The 27,271-nt window shown below is 42.3% G+C and overlaps 1 protein-coding gene across 4 annotated transcripts in view; it reads left to right on the forward strand.

The window, feature by feature from the left end:
• Positions 1–27,271, forward strand: part of SNX10 (sorting nexin 10) — a 75,422-nt gene that overhangs the window by 38,130 nt on the left and 10,021 nt on the right. For all 4 annotated transcript variants that reach the window (XM_030308132.1, XM_030308131.1, XM_030308130.1 and 1 more), the window contains exons 2-4: positions 5,377–5,423; positions 23,405–23,491; positions 27,082–27,182. In XM_030308132.1, coding sequence (XP_030163992.1) covers positions 5,400–5,423; positions 23,405–23,491; positions 27,082–27,182 — 212 coding nt within the window. In that variant the 5' untranslated portion in view covers positions 5,377–5,399. The remainder of the gene's footprint in view (positions 1–5,376; positions 5,424–23,404; positions 23,492–27,081; positions 27,183–27,271) is intronic.

Here is a 27,271-nt window from a genome sequence, read left to right on the forward strand (position 1 = left end):
TCGAAAGGTAAGGAAATAAGCTTTTTAGAACCCCGAATCAACACAGGTCCTGGGTGCCCCTGAAAGCAACCACCCCCCTCTTCCCACCTTTTTAGCTACCGCTGAGACTGACACAGGCTGTTCAGCCAACTCCTCACATGGGCCCTCTCCTCCAGTGCTCACACCCCTTCAATACCAAGGCTTTTGTCTGACTTTCTTCTAAAAGCCCTCTCTGAAGGCAGAATCGTAACAGGAAAGGAACTGGGTGACTTACGCCTTTCGCTAAGCCCCCTTGTCCCGGAGTGGAGTCTCTTCAACATTAAAAAGTAATACGTTGGTGTGAAGGCTCTAAGACTTGGGTGAAAATGCGTTGGAAGAAGCAGTGTCGGGGCACCTGGGAGGCTCAGTCGGTTGAGCGTCTGACTCTTGATTTCAGCTCAAGTCATGATCCCAGATCATGAGATCAAGCCCCACATTGTGTTCTGTGCTGAGTGTGGAGCCTGCTTAAGATTCTCTCTGTGTCTCTGCCCCTGTCCCCCACTTGCTTTCTCTCTCTCTCTCACACATTCTTTAAAAAAAAAAAAAAGAAGAAGCAGTTTCAAGGTGAAATGGTGAGACATAACAGAAAGGTGAGGTGGTATCTTTGTTACTTGTTTGCTTCCTCCATGCACAGCTTGTGGGCCTGTCTCCAGGCTCAAGCCCCAGCTCTTGGAACCTGAGCACAGCTGCAGAAGGGAGAAGAGGTTAAGTGTATTTTGTTTGAGGGTTGACGACTCCTTCTAACATAGCAAAAGAAAGAAAGAAAGAAAGAAAGAAAGAAAGAAAGAAAGAAAGAAAGAAAGAAAGAAAGAAAGAAAAGAAAAAGAAAGCTATAAAAGTTGTTTCCTAATAAAAAATATACCCTTGTCCCATTACTGTTAGAAGAGCCCTGCCCACCATGAGGTTAATTAAAAATCTACCTGTACTTTCTGCTAGGAGCACATGAGATTTCTCTTGGCTTCTGGGTGAGAAATATGGAAAAACATACCTATTTGGTTTACGAAATTGTATATTGTTACAGTGAGTCAATGACTCTGTGTAGATCTTCGATAAAACCAGTTTTGTTCTGTTTAGAATGTCCTTGTGCCTTTGATATAAATTCTGACCTAGTTCATGATTAACAAGTTTGTTGGGTTAATCAGCCTTTGACAAGAGATGGTAAGAAAACCCAAAACTATGGTACTAAAAGCTCACTCCCCCCACCCCCATCTTCATTTTAGAGAATGACGTAAACCATACTTGTGTTGCTTATTTCACCATGGGGAAAAGTACGTAATCCCTTCTCTTTCCGGCCCCGTATATGGTCTACAGACTCTCGGTCAGTAGTTTGCTTGTCAGAGAGGAGACTGCCCATGGGTATACAGACCAAGCTTAACATTGTGAAGTTTTTTTCCTGTTTATCTAAGAGAGGGCTTCAGTAAGGTATAGAATTGAAAACACAATACTTACTTTCTCCATAGGTAGGGTCTGCAAACTGCTGCTGCCTGTTTTTGTAGATAAAAGTTTTGTTCAACATAGCCGTGTGCGTTGGATTATTTAGCATCTGGGTGCTTTTTTCACTACAAATTTTAGACTTGAATAGTTATAACAGAGACTGTTTGACATGAAAAACCTCAAATATATACTATCTGGCCCTTTACAGAAAAGATTTGCCACCCCTGCTCTATAGAATTCTATCTTGGTTCCAGACATTTTGTATGTTATAGAAGAACTATTCCAAGGTGGAAAACGGAGGCAGTTTTCTCCTGAAGTTTCTGGTTTTGGCACATCATACTCTCAAGGCAGTGATAGAGTTGTGAAGATACATTTTGAGTCTCTGAGATGAGTCTCCGTGGCCGCCATGTTTCCCAGTAGGGGGACAATCCATATCTCTGTCATCTCTGTGTACCTAATTCTAGCCTGAACAAGTTTGAGAAGTCATCCCTGTTGTTCAGAATAGTGGGGACAGTTAATAATTCTCTCTAGGAAGGTAAGTAGGAAAGATCATGGATCTCAGTGGGTGATTATCCAGATGTGCAGTGGTTCCCCATCGGTGGTGGGGAGGTCCAGTGCTCCGAAGACAGTCTTGTTGATGGTCAGCTGGAGGCAGACTTCCACAGTTGTTGGAATGAAAGTCTTCCAGTGAGTACAGTATTAAGAAAGACACATGGGCTAGTCTGGGGAATTTAGAAATCTAAACAAACCTAATAATATTATAGCCCACCAGGTGGGTGTCGTGTTTTCAGAGGGCAGCTTCTCATTAGTGGCTTTGGTTTGCTAAGTTATAGACAACTGACCTTTTATCTCAAACCATACTATTGTGCTAGCAGTTAATTTCCTTCTCTTCATTAGTAAATGCTATGGCAAGGTCTAGTACCAGCTGATAGTTTCTGTTATAAAGATACTGTCTCTTTGTAATTCAAATCTGCTATTTATTTCACATGAAAGAAAAATCTTCCATAATTTATGTTAGAGTCACTACTTCTGACAGAATTATGGTGTTTGTTTTAAACCATCATTATTTCAAAAAGTATAAAATGAATTTGTGTTAACTGGAAAAATTCAAACAATATGGAAGTATATAGAGTAAAAAATGAAAGTCCTACCCCCCCGCCCCCCACCTCTCTCCATATTAAAGGTTGACTGTGTGGTTCTGTGAAGTTCTGGAACTGGTTTAAACATTCAGTTTCCTACTTCTGTGCTACTTGGTATGTAGCATCTCGGGGTGGCTGGCACCCTATTGGGGTTGCAGAGTCCTTCTGTCTGGGTGGGAAAAGCTCAAGCCCTTTAAGGAGAATTAAGACCCAAACTTTGACCCATGGGTTCATATGACACAGTCATGGGTGCAACCTTGGGCAATGGAAAGAACAGGGTCGGGAAGCAGACTGGCTTGAGTTGAAAGTAGACTGGAATTCTGTCACTGGCTGTGTGACCTTGGACAACTTGTTCCCTCTGACCTTCTGTTTTCTTACTTGTAAGGTGAGGATACTCACATCTCCCTCACAGAAGATTACACATTTCCTTTGATTACACAGGAAAACACAGATACACTCTGTTGGAGAAATTGACTCAATTGGGGTCATATAGATAGCATATATAAATATTATGATGCAGATGAGGGTCATGATGGCAGGGGACCGTAATGGCGCAGAGAGCTGGGGCAAGGAGAGGGGAAGTGGTTTCTGAGCAGAATCCTGGAAAAGGACTGGAGCTTTGCAGGGGGGTCTGGAAGGGGTGAAGGCATGAGAGTAGAAGACCCACCTGGGCGGAGACTCAGCTGTGTGGTGCATTGCAGGGTGTGTAGGAAACGAGACCCGTCCTGAGATGGATACAACTCTTGGTGTAAGTTTTATCCAATGCAGGAACCCCTTCAATGACCCGGCCCTCTAGCTGCTCCTCCCAGCCTCCACCCTTTTGCACATGCCAGTCCCTCTGCTCAGAATGTTTCTCCTTTTGCATTCCACGCTAAACCACACCATCCTTTAGGTCTCAGCTCAAGTGCCATTTTCTCAGTAAAGCCTTCCCAGCTCCCCACTCCACCCCCTATTTTGTCCCTCCATTCTTGAAACAGGTGTCGTTTCCTTTCCTCTCCCTTCCACATTATGGTTATAAAGTCATCTTTTGAGCTTCCGGTGTATGCTGTAGTCCCCTGTGTGCCCCACTCCTAGCCCAGCACATGGCACATAGTAGGAGTGCCATAAATATTTGCCGAGTAAATATGCCGAGTGAATAAATGAATTCCCACCCCTTCCACAGTTACGACCCCAGCCTGTCTTTTCTATCTGATCCCCACAGACCCTTTCTGTATCGGTTTCCTATGGCTGCCAAAAGGAGTTACCATAAACTTCGTGGCTTAAAACAAGAGAAATTTATTCTTTTGTAATTCTGGAGGCCAGATGTCTGAAATCAATGTATTGGCAGGACCGTGCTCCCTCTGGAGTCTCTAGGGGGACATTTTTCCCCTGCCTCTGGTGACTCCGGGTGTCCTTGGCTTGTGTCTGCCCCTCTGCAATTTCTGCCTCCATCTTTGCACGTCTTCCCCTCTGTGTGCGGGTTTTCTCCTCTTCTGTCTCTCCTAAAACACTTGTCATTGTATTCGGAACCCACAATAATTCAGGATGATCACATCTGAGATTCTTCTTTATGTCTGCAAAGTCCCTTTTTCTAGATAGGTCCTGGAGGTTAGGACCTGGGCATATCTTTTTGGCAGCAACAGTGCAACCTGGCCCACCCCCACCATCCCTTTCCCACAGTGGAACTGGCCTGTCCACCTTCTCTTGACTGTCCACCATGCTTTTCTCCCTCCTTTGTGCATGCTGCTACCACCCCTGTTCCTTGGAGGTCCCTCTTCCTTCCGTGAATGCTGACATTCCTGTGTTCTCCATGGGTCCTCCTGTGTTTCCCAGGTGACAGGAACTGCCTTCCCTTTGGAAACTCTCCAGCCACTCACATGCAGTCCTCTCTCCTCCTGCAGCAGGTCCTTGCCTCTGCCTGCTGTGCGGCATCCTATCAGCAACATCATGTGGGTCTGGAGGCTGAAGCTAGGGTTCTCGCTTCCTTTTATTCCCTGCAGTCCCAAGGATGTTAGTAGAGGCTCAGGAGATTTTTGTGGATGGTAAAAAGTATCCCGAAAATGGACCCAGACACCTATGGTCAAAATAAAGACAGACAGTGATGACACAGTCATAGCCACCTTTCCGTCATAAGAATACATGTGCAGGGATACAGCTAGGGGATTTTAATTTTCTTTGACAGAGAGCAGGTGTCAGATTCAATGAGCTTATGTAATAAATGGGGTTTAAAATCCAGCAGACAATCCCAGGGACCTTCAGGGCCTGGAATCACCCATCAGGTTGGTTGTACTGACTGGAATCAAGGTGCTGACCTTTATCCCTCTTGGGGCCCACACCGTTTCTCGTCTGAACACTGAAGTGGTTCAGATGTCACAGGAATGACCCGTTCCTTGAATGTCTGGTTGCCGGTGAAGCCATCAGAGCTGTTCTCAGCAGTGACTCTGTCTGGGCATCTCCATTGTCTCCATTTCTCTGCCAGTGGGCATCCTCTGCCGGCCCCCCATGGCCACCCTGCTCCCCCACCTCCAGGCTCTGACTTACCAAGGCTTCACCTGTAGCTACACTCTGCCTGGCCTTCGGGTTTGAGCGCCTGTCAGCATCCAACTGCCTCAGACTTGCCGTGTCCTAAACATCAGTCTGATGTTCACCTTGGTCTGGTCAGCAGTGGATAGGAGGGAGGAGGAGCAGAGGTTCATCTTTCAGGGACTGAGTAGGCAGAGAGATTTTCTCTTGGAGGATTTTGGTGGGAGGCCATGAGAGACATTTCTGCTTCCAAATCACTGACTGTTGGTATCTTATTTTTCAGATTGATTGTATCCTGTGCTGAAGATGTTTCCAGAACAACAGAAAGAGGTATGTCATCACAAATCCAAAGATAAATAATCCATGCATTTTGACTCACCGCGGATTAGTTCTTCATTCAGTAACCATCAATCTGTGGTGAAGAGTCAAGATACTTCAGGGCATCCTAGAGGAGGGCTAACGACAGAACAAAACACCTGCCCTCCTGTCCTCACTGCCCCCGCTGCCCCCATTTCCCAGCATTGATGCGTCCTCGGCCCTCATTCCTTGGTTCCAGTGACTGAGCTGGCTCCTTGCTCACTTCCACCCACTGCTTATAAAAATATCTTTTTCCATGACTCAGATTTCTCCCAGGCTCTGACTGTCACCCTCTGCTTTGAACAGTCTCCCTCTTGCTTTCTTGGTTTTCTACTCTCTTGCCTCATGAGTGAATCCCCCCACCTCTGGTAATGACCCAGGGGAACTGTCCGCCATTAGTTTCACTTTCACTTGGCTTGTTACCTCTCAGATCTCTTGGCTTGTTTTCACACAGTTCAGAGAACGCTGTTCTTTCCTGAACCCAGTCTTACCTCCCAGGCCTCCAGTCCTGGCTTCTTGAGCTTTATCTGACTGGGCGGAGGGTAGGGTAACCACCACCCCAACCCTTTGCTGAGTGGTCCTCTCTTCACAGTACCCATTTGTCCTACCCTGCCTACTCCTGTATCACACACTTTGTCACTGGGTGAGCCTAATGAGACTGAACAGTGGCAGAGGGACTTGTTAGGGAGTACACAACACACACACACACACACACACACACACGGCCACATGGTCCTTAGTTTGCCTTGCCCAAGTTTAAAGCACTAAACAATCTGAGAAATCCATTTCAGAGAATCTTTCCAGAAGCTTCTTTGCTAGATCTCACATCCTTACTTTCAGCCCTGTCTTTCGGTTCATATTCTCATTACTCCAGCTCACTTCTACCCTTTAATTCCAGGCTGGGCTCCCACATTTTCTTTTTATTATTTTTTTTACATTTTTTTTTTGGCTCTCCTGTTTTTTTTTTTTATTTAAAAAAAATTTTTTTTTTTTAACGTTTATTTATTTTTGAGACAGAGAGAGACAGAGCATGAACGGGGGAGGGGCCGAGAGAGAGGGAGACACAGAATCCGAAGCAGGCTCCAGGCCCTGGGCCATCAGCCCAGAGCCCGATGTGGGGCTCGAACTCACGGACAGTGAGATCGTGACCTGAGCTGAAGTCGGACGCTTAACTGACTGAGCCACCCAGGTGCCCCTTGGCTCTCCTGTTTTCAAAGACAGTGTTTTTTAACTTTTGGGGTATAACATATAAATAGTAAAATGCATAAAATTCCTTAATCTTACGTGTACAACAGATTATCCCTTATGTGTACACCTGTGTAACCACACTCAGCTATAGATGGTTCCAGCACCCCAGACAGTGCTGTGTGGCCCTTCCCATCAGTCCCCTCTATCTTCCCCACAGAGGTAACCTCACATAATACCAGGACTTCTCTCTCGTCTCTATATTAAACAACACTGGGATCAGGCTGCTTGTTTCAGGAAATACCTTCTCAGTGAAGTTGGCCAAACTACAAGTCCCCACATGACTTCTCTCACTTCCGACACCAGTTACAATTTCAGGGATTCCCAAAACCATCCTCAGTTTTGATAGTTCGTAAGGCTCACAGAATTCACTGAGAGAGCTATGATACTCACAGTTACGGTTTATTACAGGGAAAGGACACAAATTAGAACCAGCCAAATGAAGGGATGCAGAGGACAGAGTTGGGGAGGCATCCAGATGTGGAGCTCCTGCTCGTCTTCTCTGTATGGATTTGCTGGAGTTACACTCCCACCATTGATGTGTGAGGATATGTGCAGGGGAGCTCAGCAGGGCATTTGGTGTCCAGTTTTTACTGGGGCTCGGTCACATACTCCCTGTGTGGCTTTTTTTTTTTTTAATTTTTTTAATGTTTATTTTTGAGAGAGAGAAAGAGAGAGATAGAGCGTGAGTGGGAGAGAAGAGGGGGAGAGAGAGAGAGATACAGAATCTTCATGAAGCAGGCTCCAGGCTCTAAGCTGTCAGCACAGAGCCCGATGTGGGGCTCGAACCCACGAACTGTGAGATCATGACCCGAACTAAAGTCGGACGCTTAACCGACTGAGCCACCCGGGCGTCCTCCTGTGTGGCTGCCTTTTAGTCTCCACTCCTCCTGGGGTCAGGCTAATATCTTTAGTCTCCATTTCCTCCAGAGGTTGCAGCTGGTACAACCGAACTCCCATCATATGCACATTGTTGGACTGTCTGGTGGCCAAAGCCCAGGCAGGCAAAGGTACTCCTGTCAGGCAGGATGTTCCAGGGGCCTAGAGATCACCTCCCAGTAGCTGAGGGCAGAGGCCAGACCTCTCTCTGGGTGAGGTGAACTCTTCACTACACCACCTGCATTGTCCTGACCACTGGGCAGGCAGTGCCGAGAGAGTGAGACTATGTGATTGATGGCACACTCCAAAGGCACATTTTAAACCTTGTTCTCTTAGGGGAGAAGGGTGCCTGGGTGGCTCAGCTGGTTAAGCTTTTACTCTTGGTTTTGGTTCAGATCATGATATAATGGTTCGTGGGATTGAGCCCCAAGCCTCGTGTTGGGCTCTGCACGGACATCCTGGAGTCTTCTTGGGATTTTCTCTCCTCCCTGTCTCTCTGCCCCTCCTCCACTTGTGTGCACCTGTGCTCTCTCTCAAAAAAAAAAAAAAAGTTCTCGTAGGGGGGAAAACTGCCAATGAAAGCAACAAAGACTGTTTTTCCAATTAGAGGGTTTACTTAAAAATTTCTTAATTTTTAAAAAAAAATTTTTTTTAACGTTTATTTATTTTTGAGACAGAGAGAGACAGAGCATGAACGGGGGAGGGGCAGAGAGAGAGGGAGACACAGAATCGGAAGCAGGCTCCAGGCTCTGAGCCATCAGCCCAGAGCCCGACGCGGGGCTCGAACTCACGGACTGAGAGATCATCACCTGAGTTGAAGTCGGACGTTTAACCGACTGAGCCACCCAGGCGCCCCAAAAATTTCTTAATTTTTAATTTTCTAAATTTTTTACTTGGTTTAAGCACTTGATTTTGATTACAAACGCATTTCAATTAATAAAAACTACAACACGAAAAATAATTTAACCACCTACATAAAGAAAGTGTTTTATTGATTGCAAAAGTCCTTTATTATAAATAATTATATAATATTATAACATTGGGGTGCCTGGGTGGCTCAGTCGGTTAAACATCTGACTTTGTGCTCTTAGCACAGAACCTGCTTTGGATCCTCTGTCCCTCTCTCTTGCTGCCCCTACCCTGCTCATGCTCTCTCTATCTCAAAAACAAGTAAACATAATAATAATAATAATAATAATAATAATAACAATAATAATATAACATTAAGGAATTTTAAAGTAATTTTTTAAAGTTTATTTTTTTTTGAGAGAGACTGAGACAGTGTGTGCGAATAAAGGAAGGGCAGGGATAGAGGGGGAGAAGACTCCCAGCAGGCTCTGCCCTGTCAGCATGGAACCTGATGTGGGGCTCAAACTCATGAAACCATGAGATCATGACCTGAGCTGAAACCAACAGGAGGACGTTTAATCAACTGAGCCACCCAGGCGCCCCATAAAATTAAGGAATTTTAAACTAGAAAGTCCTTCAACTGAAAAGGAAAAAAAGTATGATAAGAAGAGAGAGATTTAATGTTTGGAAATTTATGTTAGCCTCTGTCAGCAAGAACTAAGCATAGCCGGGCCAGGTTCTGGATGTATTATAATGTAGTGTTGCTCAGACAGTCCACTGTTTCCCTGTGGCCAGAATGATCTCCTGGCTTCTAATGGCATTGCTCTTAAACAAAGTTAAAACTCCTAAATGTGTGACTAAGACCCTCTATAATTGGACCCTGCTTCTTTCTCCAGGCTCATCTTCTGTGCCTCCCTTTGCCCTGATGCACTTCTCACTTCTTATTTTGGAGCTTATTTTGTAGATTCGAATGCTCTGTGTCCTCTGGGCCCCTGGGCTTTCACAGATGTTTTCCCCACTGCTTGGATAATCTCTCCTCCCCCAGACTTCACTCCATGTTGAGTGGAGTGGCTAACTCCTCCTTATCCTCAGGCCTCCGCTTAGAAGTCAGGAAGAGGCTTTCCTAAAGCCTCAATTATAAAAAGGTATTTTTACCTCACCACCTAACCTGTAGTCCGTGTGGTCAGAAGTGGAGAAGGTTTTGGCTGAGCTTTTCAATATCCTAGTGCCTGGTTGTTGTTCAGTGGAAATAATTCATTTCCCACCTGACTGCATATGTAAGGGCTGAATGTAGTATCACTGATTGCTCTAGAACCTAGACCAAGGAATCAGTGTGTGTGTAAGCACTTTCCACTCAGTGCCCATAGCAGACATTCCTAATTAATCTTGACATTGGCACATGAAGTGAGACCTATTTACTACCTTTGTTTAAAATTCAGATGGCCTAAGAGGGACATGTTGGTTCTACCTAACTGATAGAGCCAGCCTAGAAGTTTGGTAAAAAAAAAAATTTTTATAGATGTGGGGGGTGGGTAACCAAATCTAGTCTCTCTTGTTAAAATAGCTTTATTATTGTAATAAATCTAGAGAGAGGAGAACAGGGAGCGAGAGTTTCCCTTGTTAGTTAAACATATTCCATTTGCACATTGGTTTGGATTCCCAGGAGAACAGTATGCAAGCTGATGGATCTTCCCCATAAAAAGGCCCTGGCATTGGGCCATTGTAAAATTAAAATGAATTCAGATTCATTCATGCATGCAACTTTAATTTACAATTAAAATATTATGGTTACATATTTTAATAAGAATAATTAGGTGGACTCAACTGAATCAACTCTTCTGTTTAATGAGACAGAACCCAGTATCCTAATGAAAAGGCAGGTGGCTGTGTCAGGAAACGTGTTTCAGATTGTCTTTCGTGGAGTCAGGCATTTTTGTTCTTTTTCTATTCTGATGTCCAGAGTGAGCAGTTTGGCTTTTCTGCGTCACTAAAGGCCCTTGCTCTCTGCCACGTTGAGCTCCTCTTCTGTGATGTGTGAATAAACAGTTCCCTCCTGCCGAACAGTGTTTCATGACGTCCCACATTCTGGTCCCTCCAGGGCACTGGGTTTGTTCCTCTGCCCAGGGCTCACATGGTGTAAATGGGACAGTCCTGCCTCTGTGATATGGCTGGAAGGGTGGGCCGAAACCCCTTTTGTGGGTGTAGGTGTTGGGGACGGGATGTATATCTCCTCTGCTCTCCTGGATCATGACGACTGAATTCTACCTTGAGAAATGTATACCTTTAGGATGAGGGTTTTTCTTCAAAATGTACATACTTGATACTGGGTAGAGCAGCAACTACCAGTATTGACGTCTAGTGGCAATAAATCCTCAGCTCTGTGGCAGTGGATACCCTGAATGGAACGGATCCAAGTGGGCCCAGGAGAGTTCCAGGGACCATGAGGACCCTGCCTCCGAGGGAGGAGACAGGGCCCTACAGGGACAGATGCCAGGGATGTGCTGCTCTTTTGGATGTGTTGCCTCAAAACTTAACATTTACGTGCTCAGGATATGCTTTTGCTGACTGATGGTAACCTCTTGGGCTCGCTCTAGGAAAGCATACTTTTGTTATTGGGAAACTGATTGGAAACTGACTGGGCTGGAACCAATGAATGTCATTAAAGAATATCCCATAAGCAGGCCTTCCACCTGGGTCCTGTGATGCTGGGGACTTTGAAGGCAAGTGACAAGACAAGACAGAAGGCTCTCCTACTCTGCCAAACAAATTTTTTTTTTCCTTCTTTGCCTGTGTGGTGTGATATAATAATAGGAAAAACTGGATGTGAGATAAGGGGGGATTTTTCTGTATATCCAAAACTGTGCTAAAATTAACACTTTTATTTATTGTTTTTTAAAAATTTTATGTTTTTATTATTTATTTTTGAGAGAGAGAGAGACAGAGCATGAGTAGGGCAGGGGCAGAGAGAGAGGGAGACACAGTATCCGAAGCAGGCTCCGGGTTCTGAGCTGTCAGCACAGAGCCTGACGCGGGGCTCGAACCCACAGACCACGAGATCCCAACCTGATCTGAAGTCAGATGCTTAACCGACTGAGCCACCCAGGTGCCCCTAAAATTAACACTTTTGAAGCAAATTACATCGAATTATATATGCTCAACATATAAAGGTTTCTAAAAGATCGTGCAGTAAATAAAGCAAGATACAAAACAGTATTTATATTATGATCCCATTTGTGTTAAAATTAAATATATATACATACAAATGCAATTCTATATCTATATATAATATAAAAATTATAAAAGTCCTCACTAGGTAGACAAAAAGCAGGGCGTCCAGCATGTAGGGGATTTCATTTTCATGGTGTATTCATCTGTGTTTGAAATTTTATGTATCTCTCTTTAATTACATACATATTTTATTTTTATAGGAATGAAAAAATCTTATTTTTTAAGGCAGATAAGTATTAGGCTATTATGTTAATGATGTCAATAAATGTTGAGTAAATGGTTAACATTTTAGGTCTCTGTTTCTGACTTGCTTTCACTTTCAGGTACCACATTTGTTCCTTTTCATAAAGCAGTCATCTTAGGATGACCCCCCTCTCCCTCTCCCTCCCTTCCTCTCTCCCTTCTTCCCTTTCACTTTCTCTGATTGTAACTTTTCATTGTGAAATTTTAAACGTACACAAAGCAGAGAGGTACACAAGGGTTCATTACGTTATTCTAAGGATTCAACAATTAGCACATTGTTCATTCATGACCAAGCTATCCCCCACCCATATTCATTTTTTCGTGGGACCAGGGAGTGAATTACTTTGAAACAAATTCTAGACGTTGTGTATTTTCTTTTTTTTAAATTTTTTTTTTCCCAACGTTTATTTATTTTTGGGACAGAGGGAGACAGAGCATGAACGGGGGAGGGGCAGAGAGAGAGGGAGACACAGAATCGGAAACAGGCTCCAGGCTCTGAGCCATCAGCCCAGAGCCCGATGCGGGGCTCGAACTCACGGACCGCGAGATCGTGACCTGGCTGAAGTCGGACGCTTAACCGACTGCGCCACCCAGGCGCCCCTAGACGTTGTGTATTTTCATCTGTAAATATTTCAGTATACATTTCTAACAAATGACCCTTTTTAGGAACAAACCAGATTATTACACCTTAACTAATTAGTATTAATTCTTTCATACCATCAAATCTTCAGTCAGTGTTCAAGTTTTTTTGGATTCTTTTGGGGAGGGGAATGTATGTATTTAGTTCTCGTTATGATCCAAATAGGGACCACACATTGCATTTAGTTACTGTTTTGCTTACAGTCTGTGATTCTGCCTTTTTCCCCTTTTGTAATTAATTTGTTGAAGAAACTACATCTTTTTGTTCAGTAGAGATTTTCACAAACTGGATTTTGCTGATTGTGTCCTGTGGTATAGTTTAATACAGGTTGGCAATTACTTCTTACTGCAAAAGATGAGTTTTTTCCCACTGCACTTTTCCTAATGTATTACGAGATACAAAAGGTAACTCTCCTTAATTTTGAACCCTACTTGTATAAAAAAGCTTGCGACATCACGAACTGTTATAAGTCATACAAAAGGCAGGTCTAAGTGAATCTTATCCATGGTTATTTCTCCTAAAGTAATAAAAGCTTTCTTAAAAATCATCATTCAAAACTGCCAGAGCATGGCATTTAAACACCCTCCAAGCTATAAAGTAGAAAGTAACATCCCTTGTAGTATTCCTTTAGGTGATTTGTCATAACTGTTATTAGGAAATAGGAAGCTCACTTGATGCATTCCTTCTGCCTTTCAAGCTTGTTATTTGTAAAGAATGTAGTGTGCAAAATGGGTTAAATATTAGTTTTGAGATTGTTATGTGAGAGTCCTGAACAGAACACTGGTGAATAAGACATTGGTTAAATTCTACAAGTTAGAACAGTGCCTAGCACAGAGTCCATGTTCTTTAGTTGAATGAATGAAAATATGAATGAATCCTTAGTTTAAACACATAAGCATGTAAAACATACTTTGGAATAGGAAAAAAAAAAGTCCTGAGAAAGTGAACACATAATGAAACAAGTTTTCATTTTTGTGATAGAAAATTCTCATCAAGGCTATGAAAAATTACTCTTCATTAGCACTTAGAGGTTCTGATTTATTAGCTTTTGTCCCTACTTGTCTTTTTGTAATCTGAGTAAATATTCTTACAATTAGCACAAGGTTATGCTTCCTGTACTACAAAGCTAGGCTACAGTGAAAATTAAAAAAAAAACAACAACCCACACCTATCAAAATGGCTAACATAAACTATAGGGATAACACCCCCAGAAACTGGTAGGTGCTGTGATGTCACATCATGGTGGTGATTTGCATTTCCTTGTGGCTAATGATGTTATACCACTTTTCATGTCCTTGTTTGCCATCTGTATGTCCTTGATGAAAGGTCTCTGTGTGTGTTTTGCCTATTTGCTAATCGAATTCTTAATTTTTTTTTAATGTTGAATTTTGTTTTTGTTTTTTTAAGTTTATTTATTTATTTTGAGAGAGACCGAGAGAGCTTGTGTGGGGAGGGACAGAGAGAGAGGAGAGGAAGAATCCCAAGCAGGCTCCTCGTGGTCAGTACAGAGCCTGATGTGGGGCTCAGACTCAGGAACCGGAGATCATGACCTGAGCTGAAATCAGGAGTCAGACGCTTAACCTACTGAGCCACCCAGGTGCCACATAAATGTTGAGTTTTGAGAGTTCTTTATATGGTCTAGGTACAAGTCCTTTGAAGGATGTGTGATTTGCAGATATTTTCTTCTAGTCTGTCATTTGTCTTTTCAACTTCTTTTCAGGGTCTTTTGCAGAGGAAAGGTTTTTTAGTTTTGGTGAGGTCCACTGTATAACCATTTCCTTATGTGTATTATCCTTTTGGTATCGAGTCGATGAACTCTTCATCTACGCCTAGGACCCAAAGATTTTCTCATATTTTTTCCTGTTTTATGGTTTTGTGTTTACATTTATTTATTTATTTTTTTAATTTTTTTTAATGTTTATTTATTTTTGAGACAGAGAGAGACAGAGCATGAACGGGGGAGGGGCAGAGAGAGGGAGACACAGAATCCGAAATGGGCTCCAGGCTCTGAGCTGTCAGCACAGAGCCCAACGCGGGGCTCGAACCCACAGGCCGTGAGATCATGACCTGAGCGAAGTCGGATGCTTAACCGACTGAGCCACCCAGGCGCCCCTGTGTTTACATTTAAATATATGATCTGTTTGAATTAATTTTTGTGGAAGGTGCAAGGGTCAGGTCAAAGTTCATCTTGGGCCTGTCGATGTCTAATTGCTGCAGAGCCACTTGTTTAAAGGCTGTCTATACTTCATTGGATTGTTTTTTTATTTAAAAAAATATTTTTTTTTTGTTTATTATTGAGAAACAGAGAGAGACAGAGCGTGAGCAGGGGAGGGGCAGAGAGAAGGGGAGACACAGAATCTGAAGCAGGCTTCAGGCTCCGGGCTGTCAGCACAGAGCCTGATGCGGGGCTCAAATTCACAAACCGCGAGATCATGACCTGAGCCGAAGTCGGACGCTTAACCGACTGAGCCACCCAGGCGCCCCCTTCATTGAATTGTTTTTACACGTTTGTCAAAAGTTAGTTGGACATCCCTGTATAGGTCTATTTCAGGGTTTTCTGTTCTGTTCTGTTGATCTGTGTACCTCTCCCAATACTGTACTGTCTTGATTACTGCAGCAGGGGGATTCTTTTCATTCTTTTGTACTTTTTCAAAATTGTTTTGGCTATTCTAGGGTCTGTCCCTTTCCATGTAAATTTTAGAAGAATCTCATCTGTGTCTTCAGAAAATCTTACTGGGATTTATACAGGAATTGCATTAAACCCATAGATCAGTTTGGAGAGAACTGATCTCTTTACTGGGTTGAGTCTTTCAATACATGAACGCAATACAGACATATACTTATGTAGACATATACAGAGAAGTGTAGACTTCTTTGATTTCTTTCAACTGCATCTTGTAATTTTCAGCATACGGAATCTACGTTCTTTGTTTTTGAGTTATCTCTGTAATCAGTTGTTTGATTAATTTTCAAACATTTCATGAGGACTTACTATGTGCTACTACTGTGCTTGGGGCTAGAAATATAAAAATGGAATAGAAAGCCTTTGAGAAGAGCATGTCGTCTGAACTGATACTGGCTAAGAGCAACAAAGATAATTTTTTCCCTCCAAAATAATTAGAGAAGATGGAAATCATCTGAGATTTATCATTGCCAAAAGTACCGCTAGATAGAATGTTTGAGAGCACAAGCTTTGAGTTTGAATATTGAAATGGCCAATAGCTCAGTCTGTTGGCTGTTTGGCTTTGGGCCAGTTGCTTAAATTAAGCTTTAGAAGCCTTACTTTCCTTATCTGTAAAATGGGACAGATAATTAATTGACCGCTTCCTTAGAATTGTTGTAAAGATTAAAGAAAAACATATGTAAAACGCTTGTCACAGTGCTCTATATAATACAGTTATTTTTATTGTTAATTTCATCTCCTATCAGGGCTAAGGAAGAGAAGACAAGGTAGACGAGTAAATAGACAAAGGTTGAACCTGGGGCAGTGGTGGTGGGGGACAGGATGCATTACAATCAAAGAGCGATTATTATAAGAGAACACAGGAATTAGATTTTCAAAGAGTCTAGCAGTCTCTCTTTCTTCAGAAGCCTTTTCCCACATGGAGAACAGTAGGGATCAGTTAGTTTAAATTTTTAATTCTACTCTGCCTGGCTTCTTCCTCCACACTAGATACAGTCATTAGGCCCAAGAAGTCATTAAAGTGTTTAATAAGGTTATTAAATTGACTGACTGCTGCTGCTGAAGCAATTTTCAGAGGAAATCCATATGATTGTAGGTGTGGAACTCGGAACTGTCCTCTGCGGCTGACAAGCTGTCAACATTCCTTTGAAGGATGGTGGGCAGCATCGTGAGGGATGCGTCTAATTAAGAGATTATAGGTGAACCTTGGCTTCCTGGGTGTGCTATTCATAGCTGGAAGTACGGCGAAACTTCACTAATTCCTACTAATTGCGGGGTGGGGGAGGGGAGGCCCATCTGAATTATAGAATATTTTAAAATAAATGTACTTTTATTACTTTCAAGTACATATTTTAACTCCAACTAGGCAAACAAATTGTCGTCTGGCACAGGTCTTCGGGGACCCAAGTTATTGAAGCTATCAGAATGATTTTCAATTATTTCTATGTAAATAGGTGCTTCTAGAGTTCTTTAGGGTGCTCGAAAACAGTTTGTTCTCATAGATCTTAAACATTGCTCGCGTAGCCATATGCTGTTAATTGGCACACCCTTAGAGGAAGGGGTTTGGTAAATTAAGATAAACTTTAGACCAGCTGCTAAATAACTTCTCATTAATTCACGGAGTCCAAGAACCCAAGCGGATGAGGATTTTATTCCAGTTCAGGTTGGATCTTGTTTTTTTCCCGAAGGCAGTTCATTCATTCCTGCAGGCATTCATTTATTCATTAGGTGATATTAATGGAATGCATTGGCTGTGTCAGGCCCCCAGGTCGGCTGTGACGGCCTGGGCTACCCTGAAGGATCTCAGTGTCCGACAGAGGGGACCTACAGGTATCACAGCACAGTAAGCTGTGGCAAGTAGGGACAGTGCCCAGGATGTGCCCGGAGGTGTTAGGGGCTCGGAGGAGAGTCAGATGAATCAGACTGGGTGAACTGCAGGATTTCCAGAGACTGAGTTGCATTTTGAAAGAAGAATTGGAGTTAGCAGACCATGAAGGCTAGAGGAAGATGATGATGAAGAAGAAAGCGGAAAGTAGGGTAGGGATCGCAGTCCAGGCAGAGGGAACAGTATGTTCAAAGGCATGGAGGGCTGGACTGGCATGTCATGTAGGCGACCTTTGTTTTGCCTTTGGCCATGAGTAGAGTGAAAATCATGTTGTGCTACCTAAGGAGTCTGAACTTGATCTTGAAAATTATGGCGCAGGTTTTGAAGGACTTTTATCAGGAAAGTGACATCCCCAGATGTGTGCGTTGGGGCCATTCTTGTCTTAGTGTGGGGGATGAACTGGGTGCAGGCGAAGTCTGGCATAATTGCGTTTCGGGCGGGGTTGCTGGAGATGAGATGGGGGAGCAGGATGGGGTGTGTGGCAATGGTATAGACTCTGTGCTCGTGAGACTTCTAGGCAAGAGTCTGGAGATGTGGAGAGACGCCCAGGCTGGATTGGGGATGGAATCATCAGCTCCTGCTGGGTGCTCGAAAGCATATGTTTGCATGAGATCATCCTGGAAGTGCATCTGGGTGTGAAAGACAGCAGCTGGGGGTGGCTGTCAGGGCCCTAGCGATGTTTAAGAGAGTGAGAAGGGAAGAGCTCACCATCCACAAAAGTATAGGGATATTTAGCCCTCCTACCAAGTTAAAAATTTTCAAGATTGAAAAAATAGTTGGAGTTTTAGCACCATAGTTGACTTTAAATGTGCATTTAAAATGCATTGCTGTTTTTGGGGGGCCCAAGTGGCTCAGTAGGCTAAGTGTCTGATCCTTGATTTGCCCTCAAGTCATGATCTCACGGCTCATGGGTTCAAGCCCCATGTTGGGTTCCGCTCGGATTCCCTGTCTCCCTCTCTCTCTGCACCCCCCCACCCCGGTCAAAAATAAATAAACATTAATGCATTGCTGCTCTTACAAGACTTTTTTTCCCCCAGCAAAGTTTTAGAATATGTATTCAACATGTCCTTCCCTATGTAAAGAGTAGACTTTAATAAGTAACAATAATAGCAGAGTCTGAGAATTCCAACCCATTGAGATGAAGAAAAGACTTTTTTACTGTAATTTTTCATTATGCTGTCCATCCCTTCTATAAATATTATGAGGCGCTTGCTCTGAGCAAGTACTGTGAAATCCTTAGGTCAGTCTGAGTTTTGCAGAAAAATTACAGTGTTAGCGTGTTTGCTGCTGGGTTCTTAAATTAATAATTTTTTGTACTTTAAGAAACACATACAATTGGTTTAGCTTAATTTTTTATTTCCAGTGTCTGTGGGAAGGTCTCAATGCTTTGGGTTTATTATAAGCATTTTCCTTTCTGTGTAATAATACTTTACCTTCATGTAGTACTTAATGAAAAACTTCCCAGGGTTTCCACTGGTGTTTTATAATTTGATACTCGTAACAAATAGCTGGGATATTGTTCGAACAGGCATTATTCCCATTTTCCAGATGTGGAAACAGAGGCTCAGTGAATAAGTTCATAATTTAGAATGCAGCGAACCAGAATTTATCCCTAGTCTTGTGACCATAAATTCAGTGCTCTTTCCATGAAACGGGACATGTTACTCAAAGCTTACATGTTAACGGTTGGGCTGTAGCAAGCAAATAGTGGGGGGAAATAAAAGCCCCCCCTTTTTTTCCCAGAACTATTTGTCATTGCTACCATCATCGATTAATAGAATGTTGAGTGGTCAGGGGCATTGTGACACTGTAGTAACTGTGGGTTTTATAGTTTCAGTTTAGATTTTTTTTTTTTAATCACAAGTTTGTAGCACATTGACAAATGGATTTCCTTTTCTTTTCATTTTTGTTTAGTCTGTGTAGAGACCCACTATTTCAGTTACAGGTGCATATCTTCTGCTATTAATATAGAACACTGAAGGGCACGTGGGTGGCTGAGTCAGCTAAGTGTCCGACTTCAGCTCAGGTCATGGTCTCACAGTTTGTGGGTACGAGCCCCACAGCAGGCTCTCTGCTGTCAGTGCAGAGCCTGCTTTGATCCTCTGTCCCCCGCTCCCTCTCTGCCCCTCCCTAGCTAGTGTGCATAGCGCGCGCTCTCTCTCTCTCTTTCTCAAAAATAAACATTTGAAAAAAAATACAGAACATTGAGCTGTTGGAAATATTTAATTCCCCTTTTGGTATATTCAAGAACTTCGGCCTCTCCAGTGGAAAAGTGGAGTTGCCAGCACCCTGTGAGGGCTCATGGCCCACATGTGACCTGATGACTGGGTGCCTTCTGGCTGTAGGGTGGTGGAGGGATGGAGTGGGGGCATGCACAATAACCTTGCCTGCTGTTATCAATGTCCTGCCTTGCTCAGTGTAGGCATAGTGGTGATCAAGGCCCACACTGCTTTTAGGGGTTTTCATTAAAACATGAAGACGTTTTAATTTTTTTTTTTTTAATTTACATCCAAGTTAGTTAGCGTATAGTGCAACAATGATTTCAGGGGTAGATTCCTTAATGCCCCTTACCCATTTAGCCCACCCCCCCCCTCCCACAACCCCTCCAGTAAACCCTCTGTCTGTTCTCCATATTTAAGAGTCTCTTATGCTTTGTCCTCCTCCCTGTTTTTATATTATCCTTGCTTCCCTTCCCTTATGTTCTTCTGTTTGGTGTCTTAAAGTTCTCCTATGAGTGAGGTCGTATGTTATTTGTCTTTCTCTGACTAATTTCGCTTAGCATAATACCCTCTAGTTCCATCCATGTAGTTGCGAATGGCAAGATTTCATTCTTTTTGATTGCCAAGTAATACTCCATTGTAGATAGATAGATAGATAGATAGATAGATAGATAGATACCACCTCTTCTTTATCCATTCATCCATTGATGGACATTTGGGCTCTTTCCGTACTTTGGCTATTGTCGATAGTGCTGTTATAAACATTGGGGTGCATGTGCCCCTTCGAAACAGCACACCTGTATCCCTTGGATAAATACCTACTAGTGCAATTACTGGGTCATAGGGTAGTTCTATTTTTAATTTATTGAGGAACCTCCATACTGTTTTCCAGAGTGGCTGCACCAGTTTGCATTCCCACCAGCAGTGCAAGAGAGATCCTTTCTCTGCATCCTCGCCAACATCTGTTGTTGCCTGAGTTGTTAATGTTAGCCATTCTGACAGCTGTGAGGGTGGTATCTCATTGTGGTTTGGACTTGTATTTCCCTGATGATGAGTGATGTGGAGCATTTTTTCATGTGTTGGTCGGCCACTGAAAATGTTTTAATTTCCTTTTAAACCAGAAAAATAAAATGAACTTTCAGATCAAATGAAAGGTTTTAATATATAATATTAATATATTCCTCTTTATGTCAGTGTGGTTATAAAGTATGATTTTTGATTTTTTTTTTTTTTTTGGTGTATGTGGCAGAAAGGTCTCATGAAGGCAAAAGTCCCCAAGGCCCATGAAAGCCAGAATGCAGCCCTAAGTGTGTGTGGGGGGGAGGGGGGAGGTGCATAGTTTGGAAAGATAAATGTGGTCTGCTTTGTATTCTGGTCTTCTCTTCCTAACCTATTTTCCCTTCTGTTCATTGATTCATTGATGATTAGTCCATTAAGAGCTCTGGGTGTGTGAAAAGTACTGCAGGGAAATGAGTTACACACACACACACACTCACAGGAGACGGAAATGACAGTTAGACTAAGGGCAGGGTGCCTGGGTTTGTTTCAGTTTCCATCTCTGAACAGTTTCTCTTACAATTTAGAATGTACTTTTGAGAGGCGCCTGGGTGGCTCAGTTGGTTAAGTGTCTGACTCTTGATTTCAGTTTGGGTCATGAGCTCACGGTTGGTGAGTTTGCAACTCACGTCAGGCTCTGTGCTGACAGCATGGAGCCTGCTTGGGATTGTCTCCCTCACTCTCTGCCTCTCCCCCACTTGCTCTCTCTCTTAAAATAAATAAAAATAAACTTTAAAAAAGGGGGTTTGAGAAATAATGGCCAAAAGAGCATCACTATGTTGTCTTATTTTTATTATCTGTCTTCTAAATGACTTAAAAAAATACATAAAGAAAAGCTTTTAAAGTAAGACTTTTGGGAAGATTAACTCATAATCCCTGTATCCTTCGGGCAGGCAGTGGGGCAGAAGTCTCAAATTCAAGAACAAAGTATATGTTGCCTTAGAAGGTGAAATTTGAGGGGCACCTGGGTGGCTCAGTCGTTTGGGCATCCCACTTCGGCTCAGGTCATGATCTTGCGGTCTGGACCGTAGGTTCAAGCCCCGGGTCGGGCTCTGTGCTGACAGCTCAGAGCCTGGAGCTGCTTTGGATTCTGCGTGTCCCTCTCTCTCTCCTCTTCCCCTGCTTGCACTCTCTCTCTCTGTGTCTCTCAAAAATGAATAAACGTTAACAAAAAATTTAAAAAAGGTGAAACTTCATAGGTGTCAAAAGGGAATGTGAGCTGTTTTTTTTCGCCTTTTTAAAAAATGCCCTGGGCTGAATGAAATATCATTTTATGATCTGTGTAACAGAATAGAGGTACTCTGTCCAGAAAACACCATCATCTCTCTTCTGCTTCTGCTCTACAAACATTCAGAGCCTGCCTCTCAGATGTGCCAGCACAAAGCAGTAACAGAAGCCTAAGATTTCAGCTTTGATGCCCACCCTTTTTAGATAAAAAGTTGAAATATTTAAAATAAAATTAAATTTGGGGCACCTGGGTGGCACAGTCAGTTAAGCATCCAGCTTCGGCTCAGGTTATGATCTCACAGTCCATGGGATGGAGCCCCACATTGGGCTCTGTGCTAACAGCATAGAGCTGCTTAGGATTCTCTCCCTTTCTCTCTGCCCCTCCCCAGCTCACTCGTGTTTTCTCTCTCAAAATAAATACATAAACTTAAGAAAATTAAAAAAATAAATTGAATTAGGGGTGCCTGGCTGGTTTAGTCGGTAGAGCATGCAACTCTTGATCTTGGGGTTGTGAGTTTGAGCTCTATGTTGGGTATAGAGATTATCTAAAAATAAGATCTTTAGAAAGAATTTGGGGCACCTGGCTGGCTGAATTGGTGGAGCGTGCAACTCTTAATCTTCGGGTTCCCACAACCCGAAGTAAAGTACACTTACTTTAAGTAAGTGTAGAGCTTACTTAAAATGAAATCTTTAAAAATAAGTAATAAGATTTAAAAATTCAGTTAGCAAATTTGTGATCACCAAGTGAATAAATTAATACTTTCAGATTTATCATGCCAAACATAATAATCGTTTGTTGTATATGATGTCATATTTTTATACTAAGAATATTTAGTAAAGAGCACTTTTTGGAAAGCATTGTGTTTTAAATTTTACCCTGTATTTCCAATTTTTGTTATCTTTTGAAAGGAACAAGATTGTCTACCAGGTATTTTTGTTAACATCTCTTTTTACTCGTAACATGAGGTTATTAAGAAGGTGAAATTATTTACTATATGGGAAAGTGTATTTAAAAAAATAGAAAAGTATTGGGTAAAAGGGTTTCATCTTTCTAAGTTATTGCTGCTTATTCTCATGAAGGTGGGGTGCGTAGAAAGTCATTTTCATCTTCCGTTGCTTGCTTATCACATGTCCTTTGCCACTCTTCTATTTTCTTCTAGGAAGGGATTTATCAGGTAGGGCCTATAGTTTTTTTATTTCACTTATTTATTTATTTTTATTTATATTTGGGGGGAGCGCAGGAGGGGGAGGGGCAGAGAGAGGGGTACAGAGGATCTGAAGCGGGCTCTATACTGACAGGCTGACAGCAGTGAGCCCGAATTTGAGGGCTCGAACTCACGAACTGCGAGATCATGACCTGAGCCGAAGTCAGACGCTCAACTGACTGAGTCACCCAGGTGCCCCAGGGCCTATGGTTTTAACGTAGGGAGATGAAAAAAGTAAGAAATGGCTGCTGTAAAGAAAGTGAAAAAAAGAAAGAAAAGTAAGATTTGAGAAAAATCTGAACATATTTCACGATTCAAAATGACACATCAGTTACTTTCTTACGGTCTTCATTAACCTGTAAGACTCCCTAGAAGGACCCCCAGGTTGGATTTACACCATTTTAAAAATTCCATTTGTGGCAGAAATGCTCTTGGACTTCCCATAGTGCCTGATTCATTAGCTTTACTTCTTGTTTTTTAAAGAATGAACAACCACGCTCATTTCAGTTTTGTTCCAGTACTGTGTGCTTCTCTCTTCTTTCCAGCCCTGCTTGCGATTCTGAAACATATTCCTTTGTTTATGATGCCTTTACAGGAATTTGTAAGCGTCTGGGTTCGAGATCCTCGGATTCAGAAGGAGGACTTTTGGCATTCTTATATTGACTATGAGATATGTATTCATGTAAGTATTCAGTCAATAGTCTGCAGAAATCATGGCAGTTTTTAGGTATCCTGCATTTGATGGGACACACTGTTATACTTCAAGTTGATATTTGTAAAAATGTTCCTATCTCAAATAACTGACTTTGGATGATTATAACTAATGCCTGTGTCTCAAACGGAGTAGTAAGTTGGTTCCTTAAGTTGGAAAATTACTCATTAGAATTGCTTATTGTACCTTTGCTAATACTAATATTTTAAAGTTTATTGCCTTCATGTATGAATATGTGAATACATCTAAAATTCACAGTTAAAGTGTATTTATAGCTCATTAATGGTATTTCTTTATGATCTGTTATAGCATATTTCTGGGTAATAGATTGCCTGATAAATCTTAGGTTTTAAGAGGATATAGAGCTTTCTGGGAAACTGATGTGCAGTGGTTATATATGTAGAATAAGAAAGTGGAAAATAAATATGTGCAATTATTTTGCCTTAGTCTAGATTCATAATTAACATACGTAAATAACTAGAAATGATGTACTTTATTTGGAAGTAATACTTTATCATAATCTCGAGCATTTTTGTGTGGTGTATGGCCTTCTGTAATCATCTTGAACAAGGGTCAGCAAACTTTTTTTGTAAACACTGAGGTAGTAAATGTCTTCAGCTTTGGAGTATACATTCTGTCTCAAAACTACTCAATTCCACTATTGTAGGGCGAAAACAGTTCTAAACAATACACAAATGAATAGATGTAACTGTATTCCAATAAAACTTTATTTGCAAAGCTAAGTGGCAGGCTGAATGTGGCCCACAGGCTATAGTTTATTGGACCTGATCGTGAAGATAGGTTCCTTTTCCCATCTGATTTAGTCCAGACTTCTCTTGGGAGCATAGACTCAGATTTTATCTGTGACTGTATGCAATGTGAAATAAAATCTAGCCACCTTTAATCTTCCCATTGTAAATAGTTAAATTGGTAGATTAGACACCCAGGCATCAGCCATAAAACTTTTTTTTCTCTCCTTTCTTCCCTTTTTTTTCTTTCAAAGTTCTCCAACTTAGAAAATAAAAACTCAGAACTGCTTTTTTTTTTTTTTTAGAACTGCTTTTTTTGATGATTGTGTTGAAGACCACTGCCAGGGTATACCTTGTATTTTGATTTTGTTTTGGTTTTACTCATAAAATCCCACCAGATATGCGTTCTGTGTGGAAAATTATGAGTATGTAAGAGTAAGCATTTGGAAATGAAACGTAATTCTTTAGTTGCCTTTTTAACTTCTTCTGAAAAATTTGTGTGTCCTTATCACACTTCATGGGAGACATGAAATTTAATTATCCTCAGAGAGTTAATGAAAGCGTAGATTTTTTTCTCTGCTACATAAGTTGCATTAGGTGAATTCAGAAATGTCTGTCTCAAGCCAGAAATGATAGATTCCACAAATATTATTTGGTGGTGTTCTGGCGTGTCTCCGAAATGCTAATACATTGACAATGACTAAATCTTCTTGGCTTGGGAGATAACAGAATAAGCAAACAGATTTAGAGGAACTTAAAAATTAGTGATCTCAGCATAGTCTGGTCCTAACTATCCATACCTGTTTATGATTAGGAATGAGGTGGGGGGCCGGGTGGGGGGGACTAGAGAGCTCTAGTCAGCCTCATTTAGGTGCTGTACCCATAGGGCTTTGCAGTAGAGAAGCCGGTAGTTAACCCATTTAAATGAACCTCAAGAGAAATGATACCAGGTGACTGTGGAATCTCAGCATTTATTTAGAATTGTAAACTAGTGAACTGTATATGCTCTCCTAACCTTGTCCTGCAAATGAAGGACTTATGGATGGACCTTTGTCTGGCATAGGTACCAGGTGGATCTCCAACTGACACCCACATTATTGACATCCACAGTAATCCAGAACAGAGAAATGAAAGGGAGTTGAAATTGGTTCAGTCCTACCTGAGGTGTCAGGAGTCCCTGCAGTGGCCTGGTCCTCTAGAGGACACCTGCCCAGGCCTTGTTAGGACACTCGTCCTGGTGTGAACGGTCTGCTGACTCCGTCCCTAGGGGTCACTTTAGAGTGAGGCTGTAGTAGGCTTTGAAATTCACATACAGAATGTTACTGTGCCCCAGACTCCATCTTGTGCGTTTTGCTGCCGTGTTGTCAAAGGTGACAGGCTTTAGACCAGTAGCTCCTTTGGGGGAAGATCTCTTCATCTGTCTGCATTCTGAGGTTTCCTGAACTTTATCAAGTTTAGGAGAACCAGGAGCTGTGCCGTACCTTTCATGGGGGTGGGGGTGGGGGTGGTTTAAGAACTCAGGCACATAGTCACTCACATTCGCTAAGGGAAACAACTGCTGGGTGCTTAGGTGCTAAGTGGTAGGATAGTCATGATTTTTGAAAGAATAAAAATCTTGGGGACCCAAAACACTCTCATTTGGCAAGGTAAAGATCATGAAATAGAAGTTTGAAATAAATGTAGAGAACAGAAATCTTACGAAACCATTAGTCAGGTATCTGCCAGTCTCTTGTTTTACACAAAGGAGAAAGGAGAAACATGTATTTACTGGTCTTGGGTTTACCCCGAGGAGAAGCTTTGCTGTTCTGCTTAGGATGGGGACTCTGTAGGTGGCTTTTCCAAGTCTGCCTTAGGGTAGCTGGAAGCAAACCGACATCTCCTATCTAATAACAGTATTAATAGATAACATTTGTCAGGTACTTACCATCAATCCTTACGACCACCCAGTAAAATAGGTGTGTACTACTTCATCCCCCCATTTTACCACTCAGCAAACTGGAGTTTAAGTGACTTGCCATATGGCAGGGCCAGAACTGGCATGTGGGTTCCCCACGGGTATAATTGTCCCTGCGCACCACAAGCCTCTCTCTACCTTGGATCGCACTCCCTTGCACATCTAGTAGAGAAGGAGAATGCTCTTCTCTTGTTTAAAAGTGATACCAGGGGGCGCCTGGCTGGCTCAGTCAGTAGAGCGTGAGACTCTTGAGTTCAGGGTTGTGAGTTCAAGCCCCGCTCTGGGTGTGGAGCCTACTTAAAATAAACATTAAAAAAAAAAAAAAAGTGATTTCAGGATGCCTGAAAACCACCAAACCTGGCGGTTTGTGTGATCTGTACTGATGGCCGTATCAAGGATATGATGGCTTCTCGTGGTGTCGTGTCAAGGGCCATAAGAAGGTGTCTCTAATTCCCAAAGGCTTCTCCAGCCTCATGGATGGACGGTGTTAAAATGGAAGGGATGACCCCGAGTTTTTATTGGTCATTTAGACTGCAGGATTTGTTTAATTTTTATGATTCATCTTTGAAAGCAGTACTAATAGGTGAGCAGGAGGCTACCTCAGGACTCAGGGGACGGCAGGGTCAGGCTTTGCCCCAGGACAACACTGCGCGTTGATGTCATCCCGGCTGTTTTTCAGGGATGTAATAGATAGTGGTGGGCTTTATGCAAGATTGGAATCTGGCACAAGTGCAACTGTGCTTTCGGTTTCTTTAAATCCTATGCAAATGAACATGGGCACATTTGGTGAGTTCGAGATGGAGGAAAAAACATTTTTTCCTTAAATGGGGCTTGTATTTTTCTTTTTCTTCAAACAGACCAATAGCATGTGTTTTACAATGAAAACATCCTGTGTGCGAAGAAGATACAGAGAATTTGTGTGGCTGAGGCAGAGACTCCAAAGTAATGCGTTGCTGGTGTAAGTGATTTAAATAAGTGATACTGGGGAGGCTTTATTATTTTATATTCAATATTTTAAAATTTGTCATGCATTAAGATACAGAAAAC

Source organism: Lynx canadensis, chromosome A2, assembly GCF_007474595.2.
Source record: "Lynx canadensis isolate LIC74 chromosome A2, mLynCan4.pri.v2, whole genome shotgun sequence".
Taxonomy (NCBI): Eukaryota; Metazoa; Chordata; class Mammalia; order Carnivora; family Felidae; genus Lynx; species Lynx canadensis.